The 19,330-nt window shown below is 42.1% G+C and overlaps 1 protein-coding gene across 7 annotated transcripts in view; it reads left to right on the top strand.

The window, feature by feature from the left end:
- The window catches only part of USP25 (ubiquitin specific peptidase 25), a 146,829-nt gene that overhangs the window by 18,448 nt on the left and 109,051 nt on the right, over window positions 1-19,330 (top strand). For all 7 annotated transcript variants that reach the window (XM_073303641.1, XM_073303658.1, XM_073303650.1 and 4 more), the window contains exons 2-3: window positions 16,268-16,345; window positions 18,228-18,372. In XM_073303641.1, the coding sequence (XP_073159742.1) occupies window positions 16,268-16,345; window positions 18,228-18,372 (223 nt within the window). The remainder of the gene's footprint in view (window positions 1-16,267; window positions 16,346-18,227; window positions 18,373-19,330) is intronic.

Below are 19,330 nucleotides of genomic sequence, written 5' to 3'. Positions count from 1 at the left end.
TATTTGTCCCATGAGAGGGAAGAAATTCTCCTCCATGAGTTTTGAACACTTACTTTTCTTTGAATGAAATGTTGAATCCAAAAGTGCTGAACGTTATATTCTACGTTAGGCCCTACTTCTCATTACTAATGTTTGAGGCCGTCTGCTTCATCACCAGGAATATAACTCTTTGTGGGCCTTTGAAACAAAGGCACATGAAGTGTCTTAAATGACCAGTGTGCACTTGCAGTATGAAAATTTTAAAATTGGAAGTGTTATGAATAGAGCTGGGATATTTGGAGATACAACTACTAAAAAAAAGCGAGGCTAAAATTTATTTTTTCCTCTGAACCAGTTCAGTAGTTCAGAATGGAAGCATACATACGAGGTTTGTCATGAAATATGGTGGTGTAAATTACAGTTGAGCTTTGGCACCTGATAGTGGTTAAATTATCTGAGTTTATAGCACTGTTTGGGATTATAGTATCTTCCTCAGCTGTGTGCAACTAAGTGTAGTGCCGATCCTGTCTTGCTTTGCTTGTCCAGGCTCCGCCAGTGGGATGGTATAGCCAGATAACGTTAATTAGACATTTCCTTACGTGGAGGCGTGGCTGGCTGGAAAGGGCAAAGATGTGGAATATGGGGACACAGAATTATAAAGGAAAAGGTTGGCGTTAAGCCAGAAAAATAGAAAACTTCTTCTGAGTTAACAGCAGTGACTTTAAACTAGGTAGTCACACTCAACAGTTGTTGTATATGCAGCACTGTAGGTACGCATGGTGCTCTACCAATAGACACAGTTACAGGCTCGAGCTCTGAATAATTGACCATCTAAATTTGACATAACACAGCATGGGGTGGCAAACATGTGGAACAGGGTGTGAATATGGGCAGATGTGAGGCTTGCATAAGAAATGTAGTAGGCCTATACTTACCATTGGTTCCAATTTAATATATCTGTATGAAGGCGGTGTCCAGGATGGAAGTCTGTCATGAAAGGCTAATAAAAAAAGTGAATTTTGATCAGGGTTTTGAAGGATTAGAATGAGTCTTGTAGTCTTGCAGGCATTAGGGAGGAAAGACACACAGATTGCTTTGTGGGAGGAGGAGATGCATAGCTAGTCTGTGCTAGCATTTTTAGTTATACTTTGTAACTCAGCTTAACTGAATCAGTTATTTTAGTGTAGATATTCCTCAGAAATGTGTGAATGCTAAGGGCTTGTCTGTACTTGAAATGCTACAGCAGCACAGCTGCTGCGTAGACATTACCTACATCAGTGGGCGGGGTTCTCCCATCAGTGGAGGTAATCCAGCTCCTCGTGAGGCACTAGCAATCCTTTCATTGACCTAGTGCTGTCTATACCGGGGGTTAGGTCGACTAAACTACATCATTCAGGGGTGTGGGATTTTTCACATCTCTGGGAGACATAGCTGTGCCAATGTAAGTTCCCAGTGTAGACCAGCCCTAATACAAACACTTGCCAGTGTTGGTTCTGGATCATGACTTACTCTACACTGTGTGCGATCTTTTTCTGTTGGTGAACTGTGACCAGGCGCAAACATTGATGAGTTTTTGTAGTAGCATTTGCATGTGTTTGTGTCTGCACTAAATTATGCAATGATGTTTGCATGGCCAAAAACGCTAGTATAGACATGCCCAAAGGAAACATCAATATGAGTAAAAATGGCAGGGCACAGTTGGGGTAGTACTTAACTTTCATACAAAGCTTCAGTGCATATATTTCATAAGTTGTACTGAAAATGTTAAGAGTTGTGCAAACTAGGCATTCTGATGGAGCTGTTAGTAATCAAATCAATCTGGAAATTCGTTTTCTGAGGTTGATGGAGAAAAATAATGCTGGGGCAGCATATCTCAATTGATTAACAAAAGCACACGTGAAGGATTTATCTGTTTTTCCATTGTTTCTCTAGTGTGTTTTTTGTAACTGTACTTTATATATGTTGGTGGAGGACTCAAAAGCACTGAAATTCGAGAACATGCATTTTCCTCATTTTAATGGTGATAAAGGATTAATACTAGAATGGAAAGCTACATTGAGACCAAAGGGAGCATGGATGTAGGTAAGGTTGTATCTTCTTGTCTCATGCAGTTTGCTGGATTTTTTTCTTTTGTTTGCTAAAGTGTGTGTTCAGATTTCTAATTTGTATCAAAGGAAATGGAGCAAAACTACCAAAGTAAAATATCTCAGATATTTGATGGAGGAGCGCAACTGTTATTTGGATATGATAGAGAAAGAGAAGACAGGCTTAATATTTGGAGTGAAAAGCACATGAACACAGGTGATTTTACTACTTTACATAGGGGAGAGCAAATCTATAGTAAAGCAACCATGGAAAAATAACAAGTGAATCCATACATGCCGTTCAGGTGAAACTTTTTCCCCTCCCCCCTGTACCCCCCCAATTTGAGTGTGAATGGGATGACTTTCCTGTAGTAAATTCTAGTGGATGAAACAAAAGGCTGTTTAATGTAATTGCTGAATATGTTGTGGTGTTTTATAAAACCTTTTTGAGTTGTTTGTCAAAAATAGTAAAGTGATTTTTAAAGTTTTGATTTTGCCCAGTTTACTCCCTAACTCCCCAGATGGAATTGAACATGAGGACATAGAAAGTATAATAATGCCAAATTATTTTGAGACGAGAATTTCCCCCTTCACCACCCTCCATGCCATTGTCTTGTCCAGTTTTGAGGCTGGCTGACAAGCCCTGTCAGTCTTGAAGGTGAATGAGCATTCTGTCTGCTCAGCTGCCACTGTAACAGACTTTTCTCATCCCAGGAAGTGCTCTGTAAATTTGTGGTTAAATAGTAAAAACACTATGAACTTTGAGATGCAATGTATTTAAAGTACAAATAGTTGCCAAATTCTCACCATTTATATGAGAACCCTTTTGTTCTAAAAGTTAGCAATGTGTATTCATCATGGATATGTAAAGTAGGGGGAGGTAAATAAGTAGGACCCTACCAAATTCACTGTCATAGGATTTTAAAAATAGTCAGTTTCATGGTTTCAGAAGTTTATATCTGAAATTTCATGGTACTGTAACCGTGGGGATCCTGACCCAAAAGTGGGTTGTGGAGTGGGTGTCGTAAGACTATTGTAGGGGGATTGTGTTGCCACCCTTACTTTTGTGGTGCTGCTGGCAGGGGTGCTGCCTTCAGAGCTGGGCAGCTGGAGAGCAGCGACTGCTGGCTGGGTGCCCAGCTGTAAAGCCAGCTCCACCTTCAATAGTAGCGTAGAAGTCAGGGTCATAGAGAGGGGGGTTATCATGTCCCTGTTTTCCCAGAAGCCTCCTTCCCGGCTCGGGGGCTGACCAGCTCCCTCACTTCTGTGCTGCCTTCGGAAATGGGCTCCCAACCAGCAGCCGCAGAGTTTCATGCACCCATGGGAGGTTCCCAGAGGTGGGTCTGACCTGGCTCTGGGAGCCGCCTATGCAGGGGAAGAGGAAGTCACATCCCTCTTCAGCCTGGGCTGGGCTAGCAGCTGGAGCCCAGTGCATGTAGGACCCCCTCAGCTGAAGCATTCCCAGCCCTGCCCCTCCCTGACAATAGCTACATTTCACGGGGAGATCAGATTTCACGGTCCGTGACGCTGATTTCATGGTCAGTGAATTTGGTAGGGCCCTAGTCATACGTACAGAGGATATTGTTAAGGATTTTGTTATCTTATCAGTAGGTGGGATGTTACTGGTTCTAGCTATATTGTCCATTATAAGTAAGGCTACAATTTAGTCACGGGTATTTTTAGTAAAAGTCATGGACAGGTCATGGGCATTAAACAAAATTTCACTGCCTGTGACTTATCCATGACTTATATTAATCAGGCCTGTGATTATATCTTTGGGGGTGGGGAAGAGGGTGTGGTTGTGGGGGGTGCCTGGGACCAGTGGCTCCAGCTGCCTGGGGCCAGCAGATCCTGGAGCCAGCTGCTTGGGCGGCCCTGGGGTTAGTCCCCTGGCCTCTGCAGAGGTCGAGGAAAGCTTCAGAATCTGTGACTTCCGCAACCTCCGTGACAGACATGGAGCCCTAATTATAAGTGAAGGCCAAAAGATTTAAACCTAAGTACCTAAACTTGTGTTCTTAAATCCAGATATAGGAACCTAAGTGACCCCCCGCCCCGGCAACCCCAAAACAAACAATGCTAAGCACCTCTAGCTTCTATTGCTTTCCACAGGATTTGTGAGCATTCAGTAACTTTGAAAACAATCAGGTATTTTTTTATTTAGGTGAATAAATAAGGATTTAAGAGGAGCTATAAGAATCCATTTTTTTTTAAAGCCTTTTACTTAGGGCATGGCTACACTTGCAGATGTAGTGTGCTTTGAGTTAAACCCGCCTTCGGAGAGCGCAATAGGGAAAGCGCTGCCGTCTGTCCACACTGACAGGAACAAGTGCACTGGCGTGGCCACATTTGCAACGCTTGCAGCGACATTGGGAGCGGTGCATTATGGGCAGCTATCCCACAGAGCACCTCTTCCCATTCTGGCACTGTGGCGTGTGGGAAGGGGACAGAGGGGGCCGGGCATTCTGGGTCCTGTCCCAAAGCCCTGTGATGCATCGGTTCGCATCCCAGCAATCCCTGTGCTTCTGTCCACATTTGGCGCCATCTTTCAACATTTTTTGTACTGCGTGCTCTGTCTTCCCTTTTGGTCTGCGGGAATGGAGCCCAAACTGCTGATGAGTCTTGCCAGCACATCATGTTTGGCAGTAGAGTTGTTCCTTATGATCCAAAGTGACAGTGAGGGCTCTGACGATGTGTTACCCGAGGCAATAGCATATGACACGAGTTTGCTTGTGGCATTCACGGACATGCTCATCACCGTGGAACGCTGCGTTTGGACACAGGAAACAAGCACTGAGTGGTGGGATCACATCGTCATGCAAGTCTGGGATAACGAGCAGTGGCTGCAGAACTTTCAGATGAGAAAAGCCGCTTTCATGGGACTGTGTGTGGAGCTTGCCCGCACCCTGTGGCGCACAGACACGAGATTGAGAACTGCCCTGATGGTGGAGAAGCAGGTGGCTATTGCAATCTGGAAGCTGGCAACTCCAGACAGCTACCAATTGGTCGCTAACCAGTTTGGAGTGAGGAAATCAACCGTTGGAATTGTGTTGATGCAAGTTTGCAGGGCCATTAATCACATCCTACTCAGAAGAACTGTGACTCCAGGTAATGTGCATGACATTGTGGATGGCTTTGCACAAATTGGTTTCCCTAACTGCGGAGGGGCGATAGATGGGACGTATATTTCAATTCTGGCACCAGCACATCTAGCCTGCGAGTACATTAATCAGAGGGGGCATTTCTCTATGGTTCTCCAGGCACTTGTGAATCACCGTGGGCATTTCATTGACATTAATGCAGGCTGGCCCGGAAAGGTGCATGACACACACATCTTTCCAAACACTGGCCTATTCAGGAAGCTGTAAGCCGGGACTTTTTTCCCAGACTGGAAGATCACTGTAGGGGAAGTCGAAATGGCCATTGTGATCTTTGGAGACCCCGCTTACCCTTTAATGCCGTGGCTCATGAAACCTTAAACAGGGAGCCCTGACAGCAGCATGGAGAAGTTCAACAACTTGCTGAGCCGGTGCAGAATGACTGTGGAGTGTGCTTTTGGCCGTTTAAAGGGCCACTGGCACTCTCTGTGTGGGAAGCTGGACCTGACGATGACAGCATCCCCGCCATTATATCAGTGTGCTGTACCATAACATTTATGAAGGGAAGGGTGAATGATTCACTCAGGCATGTACCACAGAGGTTCAACACCTGGAGGCTGAATTTGAACAGCCAGAGAGCAGGGCTATTCAAGGGGCCCAGTGTGGGGCTGCAAGAATTAGGGATGCCTTGAGGGAGCAATTTGAGGCTGAAAGCCACCAGTAATGTCTGGTGCCCTGCACCGGAGTGAAGTGCAGTGGTTCCAATGTTAGTAGGAATCTGTGTTTGCTGTGCTGACTTGCGGTGCCTGTTTCTTTCTTGGGCTAAGGTATCTTTTTTACTTTATGCAATAATAAAGAATGTTTTCAAAACCAAAAAATCCATTTATTGAAAAGAGAATTCTTTTAGTGAAAAGAAACCCAACTGCTTGGGAAAGAGAAAGGGCCAAGGGAGTGGGGTGGGGAATGGTACAATCACAGATTTGCGTATGTCCTGTTACCATACTCGGCCTTCCTGTCTGGAGTGCTGTGCAATGAGTGCTGCGCTTCAGGATGGCTATACTGCATGGTGATGGGGGTTGAGTGCAGTAGATAAGGGCCAAAGTTTTCAGGGCTGAGTGGTGAAGCTACAGGTGTTGGAGGCAGCTGGTGGTGGTAAGAACCCGAATGTTGGGGAAGGTGGGTTGGAGGTGACATGGGGGCACAAGGGAAAGAGTTTTGGGACAAGGGCTGCGGGGGGGTCGGGCATGGTAGTGCTCCACCTGCATGGCTACGAGCACCTGGATTGAGTCCGCTTGGTGCTCCATTATGCTTATCAGCCGATCCGTGCTTTGCTGCCGGTGCTTTTCATTCTGCTGGCGGATCCTCCTTTCACTGTCCCACCACTCCTGCACTTTTTGATTTTCATTACTTGAATGCTGCATTACTTAATGCAACATGTCTTCCTTGCTTCTATGTGGCCTCTTTCTGATTCTTTGAAGTCTTTCGGCCAGTGATAACACGGATGGCTGTATCCGATGAAGTGAGCTGTAGCTCACGAAAGCTTATGCTCAAATAAATTGGTTAGTCTCTAAGGTGCCACACGTTCTCCTTTTCTTTTTGAGATCTCTGTTGCATTTTGCCTTTACAGATGCAACCTTCTTAACAGAGGCAGCATTGTTCACACCAGACAGAGCAATGATTCCCCTGTACTTAAGGGCAAGCACAGTCTACACAATAGCATCATTTGCCTGTCCCAAAGTGAGCGCAAATAACCCACGGGAGCCCCAAAATGGTGAGTAAGCACAGGGTCAAGCCTGACTGACTGTTTCACAGCTGTACTGTCTCCTCTGGGTTTCTGTGCTTTGGAGAGAGCCAACAGTGGCAGGGGGCCCCTAGACTGAACACTGTATCTACATGTTCCACAGGAGTTGGTCCTGGAAGATATCTCGCTGCTGAGGGTGACCTGGGAATCTAGGGATGGTCATCTACCGCAGTGCGGCTTCCACCCTTGCCTGTGTACAACAATGGTCCCCCGCCTCTCATGGCACAGTGGTGCAGACAAGTTAGCCTTACTGGGACAAGGAACACAGTGTCTCTCCTGAGAAACCTGTGCAATCGCACTGCCCAAGTTCTGGATGAGACCTTTGAAGAGATCACAGAGGCCGATTACCCCGATGTGAGAGAGCACATCAACGCCCTGTTTCACATCTAGGCATGCATGCAGCCCCAGCCCTAACCCTCCTCACCCCAAGAGCCCGTACCGAATAACTTCCTTCTCAAAATAAAAGCCGCTTACTGGGAACCTCCTCTGGTGTTTGTCCTTCCCCAGGCACCGGCCGCCGCGTCTGGCTACCTTCCTCCTGGCTTGAGAACAGCTCCTGGCTGCATGCATCGTGGGATTCCGGGGTGCCTTCCTCTGCCTCAGCACCCTTGCTTCTACTTTGGTGCTCCTCCTTCTCCTCCTCCTCCTCCCGCCTTGTTGAACTGGGCTCTGAAGTGTCCATGGTAGTGGTTGTTGGAGTGGAGGTGGGGTCGGCCCCAAGTATCGTGTCCAGCTCTTTGTAGAAAGAGCAGGTTGCAGGGGCAGCACTGGAGTGGCTGTGCGCCTCGCAGGCTTTGCGGTAGGCATTCTGCAGCTCCTTCACTTTAACCCTCACTTCAGAGCATCCTGGTCATGGCCCTTTTCCATCAAGTCCCTTGATTTCTGCCTGAAAGTATCGTAATTCCTACCGCTGGAGCACAGCTGGGACTGGACAGCTTCCTTCCCCCGCAACACTGATGAGGTCCAGCACCTCGGCATTGCTCCATACTGGGGAGTGCCTGGTGCATGGAGGCATGGTCACCTGGAAAGATTTGCTCAGCCAGGCATGGAGTGCTCTCAGAAAACAGGAAGGAGATTTTCAACATTTCCAGAGAATTTAAAGGATGGGTCTGATGGTTGGTCACCTGAGGGCAGGGCAGTAGAGTTCAAAGTGATGACCAGAGTGGCTAGAACAGGCATTGTGGGGCACTTCTGGAGGCCGATCAGAGCGCATTAATAGACCAGGGCGTTCACTCTGGTGCTGCGGTGCTCCAGCAGGGGCGCACAAAACATTATTCCACTCACTGAGGAGGAGTACCAGGAGCGGACCAGCTGTGGAGTCAGAGCGCTCTACATGCCTTGCCAGTGTGGATGGGTAGTGAGCTAGTGCGACCCGGGGCTCCTTCAGTGGGCTGTAACTTGCAAGTGTAGCCAAGCCTTTAGAGTAGGCAATGCAGCTAGAACAAGTAGTATCATATCCATCCAAAAATCTCAGTGACTATAGGACCCAGTCCTGCTGCCCCAGCTGTCCTTTGCAAACTTCCCCAATTTAATGTAGCAATGATGTTGAGGAGTGGTTTATGTTGTAATCATTTCCCATGTTTTTGATCCCACACGTTGTTAGATCACAACTGTCCTGGAAACCCCTCACCAATTAGAGTGGTTTTATAATCACATTTTCAAATTATTCTTGTTTTTTTCTGTCCTTTGCTGCTGTGTGAGTGGCACACAAATAGGGTAAACTGACTGTTCGGTGGGAAAACAACTAAATCCATTGTATACATGGTGCTGTCAAAGGCACAGAAAAAAAAAAGCGGGGGGAGGGATTTCCCCTCCAATATTTCAATTAATCATAGGTCTTGTGACAACAGTAGGTTTTGAAAAAAATTCAAACAAATTTGATTGTGTCCCTTAATCTTAATACATAGAGACCTGTGAAATTCTTTTTATTTTTTTAAAATTTTCATTTTATTTTTCAGGAATTTTTGTTTTATCCATTAAAATGTTTTATTTCTCTGTAAATGTAATAAATACCGCAGTTGACTGTAGGTAAATAAAAACAGTGTATAAATCCTAGTTTAGCTATACTATCATAGTATAATTAATCATTATTCCAGGGTACTGAAAGGTTTTAGGAATTAAAAACAAGCACAGAACAGTATTCTGCATTTTCTTTTTTCGTGATTTGTGATCTGTTGCTTACAATCAGTGTATTCTTGGGTGGGTGGAGTTCTCAGTTTACACTAACTGTAGGGTACATGGGACACTAAATAATGATACTGGATAAACTGGCATTTTGGCACATGAGCCCAAAACAGTATGTCAGTAGCATCTAGATACATCAGAATGATTCTTAAGTATATCTTATACGCTTTTTGCTCAGTTTCAGGTACCATAATAACACACATACCTTTTTGATATCTGTTAGCAGTGGCACATTTTTAATAGTCCTTGATGATACTTGTATTTAGGATGGTCATGTGGCTATCTCCAGTGGATTACACAATAAACTAAATGAAGCTAGTAATTTAATTGCTGCATTTTCTGATATTTGTTTGACCATCTTATCAAGTAAGTTTTGAATAGTTACTTTTGCCTGTCGGATGCTCAGTCTTCTGTGTCTGGCTCCATGGCAGCAATACTGTTTTCATCTGAGGCCTCTACAGCGATTCTTAATAGCACAACACTTCACATGAACATCAGTACTCTTTTGTGAGCAAGAGTGCCCAAGCCTTTTTGATTTAATCTAATTGTGTAATGAAATCTGGTATTCGTGCACAATGTGCCTTCACAAAGCTGCACTGAAACTTTACATCTTCCAGGATCGTTAGGAGAGCTTTCATAATGGGCTGGCTTCTTCAGATCAAAGAAAGCTAACAAAGCACAGAACTGAACCAGGAGTTCCACCTGGTTATTGCTTGCTGGGTATATAAGAAAGCAGACAGCTCAGGGTGGTTTACCTTTAGGAATTGCAGAAAGGCAGACTTCAGTGTCTTGAGAATGAAAACTCTGTCTTAAATCTTGCCACTGTGAATTTGTCAGTTAACTGATCGACAAATCCATTTCCAACTAAATGGAGTTTCTGTGCCCAACATGTCATATGCAAAACTTCAAGAGCACTGAAACACTTTATTATATACACTGCTGAGTCACTCAGTGGCAAGCACATCAGAATGCTATGTTGTAGCTGTTCAACATATCCATAAATGCCTGGGAACATGTGGCTGCATTGGCAGTTTCAAGAAATAAGACTGCAGCCTGGTGAATGTTTTCTGTGTCTGTACCACCAAAATAAAACTACAGAGACACACCTTCCTGCACTGTCTGACATTTTGTCACAAATCTCAGCCGGATGCTTGCCTATGACGGCACCTCATCCTTTGTTGCCTGTCCAGCTTGTGGAAGATATTCCAGCCTGAAGCAGTCAGAACTTGGAAGGTCACTGGCTCCTAAAATAGGATAAAAGGACACTAGTTTGAAACAATATATTGGAAAATGCTTAAAAGTCATCAACATTTCCAGTTGTCTTCATATTAGTTTAATAATTAGTTAAATGGTTTCAGGGGAAAAAAGCCGCAAAGTTAACTCACCTGATGCGTAGTGATTCAAGTACTTTTGAACTGAAGGATGGTCAAGCTTCTGTAGTGGGTGTTGCTGCTGGCACACATTGGAACTGCATCCTCTACGAATGCAGTTTTTTCTTTGGCTGTCTTGGCACTTTGCAGTGTTTCACCATTTGTAGCTTGGCATGTTCTTTTGCTTATATCCGTGACTGTACAGGTTTTTTTCTCCTGTGACTGACAGATCAACAGTCTGTAACGAGCCTGTCTTTTTACTCCCATTGCAGCTGACAGTTGGAAAATCTGCATATCGTGTCGCTATCAGCAACATATGTCCTTTCATGCTTAAATTTTTTGCTATGTTTAATTATGACAGGTGGCTTCGGATTTTAAAACACAACATCTCTGAGGGCAAAACCTGTGAATTTCCATGAGGTGTTTGAACAACTCTTGCTATAAATGCATTTGCACAGGTGCAAACCTGCCTTGAGACACTCACCAACCACCACCGCAGTTAGCTGTCCCAATATATCCTGGATAGCTCCTTAGAGTTCCCTCCTTGAAATTTAGCCCATACTGCAGACCCCAAATAAGCCTCATCTCTCCATCCCAACTTAGTGACATGGGACACCCTGAATGGTCCCAGCCTCTATTGCTTCCTTCAGCTCCCCCCTCCCATTTTAACCCCCCGATATTCCCTCGGACCCCTTCCCCCCCTTAACTATTTCCCCTATCTTCATGCCAGGCATCCCTCCCCTCCCCATCCTTCCTTATATATTGTCCCTTGCTTGGGAAATTGAGAAGTCCTTCAGGGAGGTTACAGTGTGAGTCCTCACTACTCTCACCCTGCAGCAATGGCTCCTGTCCTTGGGGGGTTGTCCCCAGCTCCCCGCTCTGGGCGTTGTGAGCTGGTGCAGGAGTTTGCAGTGCTGTTGAGGTGTAGCCTGACAGCCCTTCCCTGATGACAGAGAGGTGGCCAAGCCAAATTTGAGTGAGTGGTGCTGACACACCTTATGCTAGTCACAACATATAGAACAGGGAGTTGGGCCCAGCCCTATGAGCTATGAGCTGTTATGTTCTTTTTGTTTTATTTTTATGTTGCCTGACATTCCCAAAATATATGGGGCTGCCATAGAATTGTAGGACTGGAAGGGACCTCGAGAGGTCATCTAGTTTAGTCCCCTGCACTCATGGCAGGACTAGCTACTATCTAGACCATCCCTGACAGGTGTTTATCGGACCTGCTCTTATAAATCTCCATTATGGAGATTACACGACCTCCCTAGGCAATTTATTCCAGTGCTTAACCACCCTGCCAAGAAGTTTTTCTTAATGTCCAACCTAAACCTCCCTTGATGCAATTTAAGCCCATTGCTTCTTGTCCTATCCTCAGAGGTTAATGAGAATTTTTTCACCCTCCTTCTTGTAACAACATTTTCTGTATTTGAAAACTGTTATCATGTCCCCCTCTGTCTTCTCTTTTCCAGACTGAAAAAAATGGGTTTGTTTAATCTTTCCTCATACGTCACATTTTCTAGATCTTTAATAATTTTTGTTGCTCTTCTCTGGACTTCCTCCACTTTGCACATTTCAGGAAAGAGGAACAATCCAGAACCGGACGCAGTACTCCAGCTGAGGCTTAATCAACAGGGAATAAAGCAGAAGAATTACTTCTTGTGTCTTGCTTTCAACACTCCTGCTAATACATCCCAGTTTGTTCAGATCATTTTGAATTTTAATCGTATCCTCCAAAGCACTTGCAGCCACTCCCGGCTTGATATCGTAACACAAACTTTCAATGTATGGAATACATAAATTCTGGAAATTTCAGTGTAAAAATAGAATTAGGCAGACCAAAATAGAATTTGAAGAGCAGTTAGCAAAAGACACAAACTAACAAAAAAACTTAAGTACATCAGAAGCAGGAAGCTTGACAAATAATTAGTGTGGCCACTGAATGATTGAGGTGGTAAAGGAACACTCAAAGAAAACAAGGCCATTGTGGAGAAGCTAAATGAATTATTTGCATCGGTCTTCATTGCAGAGAATGTGAGGGAGATTCCCACACTTGAACCATTTTTTTTAGGTGACACATCTGAAGAACTGTTCCAGATTGAGGTGTCAGTAGAGGTGGCTCTGAAACAGATTTCATAAATTAAACATAACTAAATCACAGGACCAGATGGTATTCACCCAAGAGTTCTGAAGGAGTTCAGATATGAAATCGCAGAACTACTAACTGCGATATGTAACCCATCACTTAAATCAGCATCCGTACTAGATGACCAGAGGATAGCTGGTTTTTAAAAAAGGCTTCAGAGGTGGTCCTGGCCATTACAGGCTGGTAAACCTAACTTCAGTACCAGTCAATTTTTTTAAACTGTAGTAAAGAACAGAATTATCAGACCCCTAAATGAACACACTGCTGGGGAAATGTAAACATGGCTTTCAGAAAGGGAAATTGTGCCTCAGCAATCTTAGTATTCTTTGAGGGGGTCAACAAGGGTGATTCAGTGGATATAGTGTACCTGAACTTGCAGAAAGCCTTTGACAAGGTCCCTCACCAAAGGCTCTTAAGCGGAATAAGCATTCATGGGATAAGAGAGAAGGTCCTCTTGTGAATCAGCAGCTGATTAAAAGATAAGTAACACAGGGCAGGAATAAATGGTCCGTTATCACAGTGGAGCAAGATAAATAGCAGGGCCCCTAAAGACCTGTACTGGGACCAGTGCAGTTCAACATATTCATAAATGATCTGAAAAAAAGAGCTTAACAGTGAGGTGGCAAAGTTTGCAGATAGTACAAAACTACTCAAGGATAGTTAATTCCAAAGCTGACTGTGAAGAGTTACAAAGGGATCTCACAAAACTGGGTGACTAGGCAACAAAGTGGCAGATGAAATTTCAATGCTGATAAATGCAAAGCAATGCACAGTGGAAAACATAATCCCAAGTATCTGTGCAAAATGATGGGGTCTAAACTAGCTATTATCACTCAGATTTTGGAGACATCGTGGATTGTTCTCAATGTGCATCAGCAGTGTAAGGGAAAAAAAGGGGGGGCGAACAATGTTTGGAATCATTAGGAAAGGGATAACTAATAAAACATAATCATAATATCACTATACAATTCTGGTTGTCCTGTCTCAAAACAAGATGTATGAGAATTGGAAAAAGTACAGAGAAGGGCAATAAAAATGATTTAAGAGTATGGAACAACCTCCATATGAAGAGAGATGAAAAAGACTGGGACTGTACAGCTTAGAAAAGAGATGACTAAGGGGGATATGCTAGAGGTCTCTCAAATCCTGAATGGTGTGGAGAAAATGAATAAGGAAGCTTTTATTTACCCCTTCACATACCATACAAACCATGGGTCACCCAAATGAAATGAACAGGCAGCAAGTTTTAAAGAAACAAAAAGAAGTACTTCTTCACATGGTGCAGCTGAGGTGTGGAACTCTGCCAGGGAATGTTGTGAAGTCCAAAATTATAACCAGGTTCAAAAAAGAACTAGACAAGTTGATGGAAGATAGGTCTGTCAGTGCCTATTATCCAAAATGGTCAAGGATGCAACCCTGTGTTCTGGGTGTCCCTAGGACTCTGACTGCCAAAAGTTGGACTGGACAATAGGGGATGAATCACTTAATTGCAGTGTTCTGTCAATTCCATCTGAAGCATCTGGCACCAGCCACTATAAGAAGACAGCATCCTGGGCTAGATGAACCACTGGTCAGACCCAGGATAGGTATTCTTATGTTCTTATACTGAACAACTGGCCTATCTCCGCTTATTAGGACATGAAATAGTGCCTTTCAGTGTAGTGTTACTTTGGGTATTCAGTAGTTTAGAATTATCTATCCAAACGGTTTTTGATTTCCTGGATACAGCTATTTACAAAGATGAGATAATGATATGTACACCCTTGTATCAATGTGTGTACTGCATGTACAGATTTGTACTGCATGAATGAAATACTTGGATGGGTTTTATGTGTTTACATCTTGTGAAATTTTAAAAACAAACTCTATTAGAAAGTTAACTTGAAAAAGGAATATTTAACCGTATCCCCAATATTTATTGTTACAGAGAAGTATTTTGGAGTTACTTGGCAAGACACTCACTGTTCATGTATTGTTACATTTTGAAAATGACTGCATTTAATTTTCATTATAGCAAGTGCATTTTTTTCAAACCCTATACTTTACTAGACCTTCTCTTACACACATAATCACCGTTTTGATTTCAGGATGTGGTCAACAAAATTAGGAACAAAAAACGTCTTGCAAATGCCAGGAAATATTTCCTTCCTTTTCCATCTCCCAGAACAGAAATGTAATTCGTTAGTTTAGAGCAGTGGCCTATAATCTTGAAGTTTCACTAAATCATCACAATGAAACTTTAAGAGCCATTATGATCCCTGTTTTTCACACTGTCAGAATTAAGGTATAATTTTTTGGGATGAGTGGAGAAAAAGAAAACAGGTGTTTTGTTTTGTTTTTTTGTTGGAAAGCTATGAAAAACACATTTTAAAATTGTACATATTTGTGCTATCTTGAAACTAAAAATACCATGTGTTTAAAAGTTACTTCGTGAGTGTAGCCATTCTTGAGGGAAGGTTAACCTATGTTTTCTTTAACTTAGTTATTACTTGTTTTCATTAGTTCTTTAGATTATCAGATTATATTGGCAGATATGCAAATGTCCAGTGCACTTTATGTTATGATGTTCACTGCTAGAAGGGGATTGATATTGTTAGTTTAAGAGCCAGAGTAAAACTTAGAAGGGAAAATGGGAGACACTGCTGATTTAGGATGCTTTGTCTTACTCCACAGTACTGCTGTGTTTATCAGTGCATTGGTGCAAAAATAAAATAAAATAAATTAGTTCCACACTAGGAGACAAATAGTGAGATGAATTTCTGAGCTCTGACCATTCAAATGGTTAAGATTTAAAACTTGTTGCATATGCAAAGTAAATTCTTGAGGGATGAGCGCATTTGTGATGTCTGAAATAATTAGTTAAGAAATAAAGAAGTTATTATTTAATTAAAATTACTTTCTGAGCATGTTCAATAGACACTGTTTTTCTTACATACTTTAAATCCCCAGTCATGTAATTGACTCCATACAGGAGGACTATGGCAGCCTTATGGAGCCCCTTTGAAGCCCGTGAGGCTCCATACAGGTGCAAAGGTCTGCTCACATGGATCCAGTTGCAGGATTGGCATGGAGGTGGTTTACAGTGAACACAGACAGTAGATAATTGGGTCTCCAAAGCTCATTGCTGAGACCATTCGCAGCTAGCCAGCCAGTCATTCCCTCTGTTACATAACCTACTTACTCCTCAGCACCCTTAAAAGCAGTATGGGAAGGGCCACCGAGGGGAGTTGTGGTTTTGTGTCAGAAGCCAGTGGATGCAATCTGAAATTTCACACATGCTCCCTGACTTTCTGGAGTGCACAGCATGAGAGCAGGAAAATGCGTAAAGGAATATGCAATCTGTCTTTGTGCATAAAAAATATTCTTTTGTATCTCTAAAAGAAATACAGATACCTAGACAACTTTTTACTGATGTATTAAGGTGCATAAATGATGGGGAAAACTAAAATATATGATCCCTCATGCTAACTCTCCTACCTTCTAGATATGTACACAATATATATCTTTCTGTAATTTACAAGGGTACACTATTTTAGACCAAATTAAAGTAACACAATTATTTTGCCATTATGTGGACATTATTCTGACCATTTATTTATTTTTTACAGCACCAGCAGACATTTTTGAATCAGCTGAGGGAGATCACTGGTATCAATGACATCCAAGTACTGCAACAGGCCTTGAAGGTATGGTGGATTTTTAATGAATATCTAACTAATGGGAAGCAGCACGTGCACATGCTGTAAGTTAGCCTCCTGTGATGTCACTGTCTAGCTCTACTAAAGATCTGAACAACATCCTTCAGTGTAAGGAGGCAAGACCTAATAATTCCTTATGTGAAAAATAAGTTGGAAACTTTTTTTTTTTTTGGTTTGTGGTCAGGCAGAGGGGGTAGTGCTTGGATGTCGTATCCATCTAATCAAAAAAGAGCAGTAAAGGTAGCATCCTGATTCATTCCTATGGCATTTCCCTTTTAGTGGAAAAATGACACAATACCTATTAATGGCTTCTTGTGTAATTTGAAAGAACAAAATTGATATCTGGTTAGATATTAATATCAATTGATGTGTTGGGTGGGGTGTGTTTAAAAAGAAGGAAAATATTCTCTAGCCATCTCTCAGATCACTGTTAACATCCCTGCTATTTTATGATGCACCCAAAAAAAAAAAAAATCCTGAGAGGATTATTATATATATGTTGTGTGTGTGTGTGTGTAATATATATATTTATTTATTTCCCAATGGTGGTTTTTTACCTTAGAAATATCAGGAGAATGAAGTGTGGTCTTCCCTGGTTGTGTTGGTGGACCTCTGAAGTGTCTGGGCAGATTTTCAGGGAATGAATCTTTAACAAAATATTTATTCAGCCAAAATGTTAATTAGGCACTGAATTTGAAGACACTGATGTCAACAAAAACTAAAGCATCTCAGGCCTCATCTGCACAGTTTGTGCACAGTCTGACTGTTGGCTAAGGATTTGCTAGGTGGTGGCTTTTTGTTTTGTTTTGTTTAAGCGATGTAATTAGTGACTCTACCGTCCCACTGTAGAGTCAAAACAGTTATATCCCTTATAATTTATATATCTTCTTCCCCTTTCCATACTGGAACAGCTGTACTGGTATAAGATACCCCTATGCTAATATAACTGCATCCTCAGGGTGGGTTAAATACATTGGTTTAGTTAAAGCAATACAACTTTTCTAATGTAGACAAGACCCTTCGGCAGATTGAATAAGGATCTCTTCCTGTCTTAATTTGTCCTCATTTGCTCTCTTTTGACTCTTGTGATAACATCATTTCACTAGTTCTCCAGGTGTCATAAATTCTTGCAGAGCAAACAAGACCTGAATTTTTTGGGGGGTGGGGGTGCGGCAGGAGTAGAAACCGCCACGCTTCTTTCCCATACAACGAAGCAAAATTCCCCTTCCCTCAAGCTTCCCTTTCAATTTATTATACAAAAATACACACACAACCTTTTCCTTCCTTCTCCAAGAAAAAATCGAAAGAAGAAGGGAAGGGGCTGCATTTTTAACATCTGTGTGTGTATGTCTGTTAATCCTGGTTAAATTTAGACTAGAGGAAAGGTCAACAATAGAATACCTGTAGCCTTAAAAATAAAAGGCCAGATCCTCAGGTAGCATAACTTGGCTTAGTTCTGTTGAAGTCAATGAAGCTAGATGAGCCAAATTACACTAGATGAGAATGCCATCTGAAATTTATAATTTACAGTGCCTTTTTAACTAATTTCTTCTTTGATGGGTACAACTGTAATGAAGAGTAATTACTGAAGAAACCTGTTGACTGCTCTGTCATTTATAATTGGAAGTAGACATTATGCCCACAACATTATTTGATTAGAAACTAGCCAAGTATATAAAATAAAAGTCTGAAGAGTTAAAATGATTTTAGGTTGTGGCTTTCTAACCAGAATTTCATGCGGGAAAAAATGAAGTGCAGTTGGTTGTATGACAGTTGAAGTTGATCATAACAAACTCATTCTGGCCTACTGTTTAAATTAAAAAAAAAAACAAAAAACAAACAAAGTCTCTTTTTCTGTTGACATTTAAAGGACAGCAATGGGAACTTGGAATTAGCGGTGACTTTCCTTACGACAAAGAATGCCAAGGTTCCTCAGCAGGAGGAAGCAACTTACTATCAAACAGCACTTCCTGGCAATGACAGATACATCAGTGTGGGCAGCCAGGCAGACACAAGTAGGTATTTCTTTCTCTGTATAAACTATTTTAAAAGCAAAGAAACTGAGAACTTGACTGTACAAGATTTACCATCAGTTCTGCTTGTAAATTCCCTAACTTCACATTTCCTAGGTTTTCAGTTGCTCCTGTTTGTTTCAGCATAAATTTTACTTTCTTCAGTTACTTCTCTTGATTTTTTTTAACATTTTCCTTTTTGCTATTAGTTAGAAATTGAACTGGACCTACAACATATTTTTTCCCATTGTTGGGTTCCTGGTTGGGGCATGCCAGTTCAAGAAGGGTAAGTAGCTTTAAAGAGAGGCAAAAGTCCACAAACACAGGAGTACTTCAAACCTGAATAAAAATAAATATTAAAGCTATAAATACAATGTTATAGAAGTTACCACATATGCATTTTAAGGACCCTATATTGATAGTCAGTGGTGTCCATGAGGTAACTGATAACAGCAGGTGTTAAGCATGCTTTCTGCCTCTCAGGATTAACTCCCAAGTTTGTTAAGAAGTTGGCAGTTGTCTCTTGAAAAAGATAAACCATTAAAAATGGTTAAGATTGTTTCATACGGGAGGCATTATTTTCTGATTATTCCCTAATTGTGTTGATCTTTTTCTTACGTTAAGAGCGTACAGTGTATTTTCAGTCCTGGAGAGGACACTCGTCTTGCCCCCTTATAAATGCTTTATGTTCACATATTTCAGCATTTGCTACCTAAAGTAGAAATTATTCTCTAAAGAGATAAGAGAAATAACGTGGAAGAAACAGAGTATATTGAATGGTGTATAATAGATTTGAGTTCTGTAGTAACTTCTGAATTTTCTGTTAATATTGTTTTTGTGTTTCTAATCTCTTCTAAACACAAACCTAAAATTGAAATTTTAAAATTCTTTGCACCAGACCCCCCAAGCGGTGGAAGTCTGCATGCCTTCATTGAAGTCAATGGAATTCTGCTTTAGAAGA

The sequence above is a fragment of the Lepidochelys kempii genome, chromosome 1 (assembly GCF_965140265.1).
Source record: "Lepidochelys kempii isolate rLepKem1 chromosome 1, rLepKem1.hap2, whole genome shotgun sequence".
Taxonomy (NCBI): Eukaryota; Metazoa; Chordata; order Testudines; family Cheloniidae; genus Lepidochelys; species Lepidochelys kempii.
The sequence above is the reverse complement of the archived record's forward strand: the minus strand, read 5'-3'. Positions and strand labels throughout refer to the sequence as shown.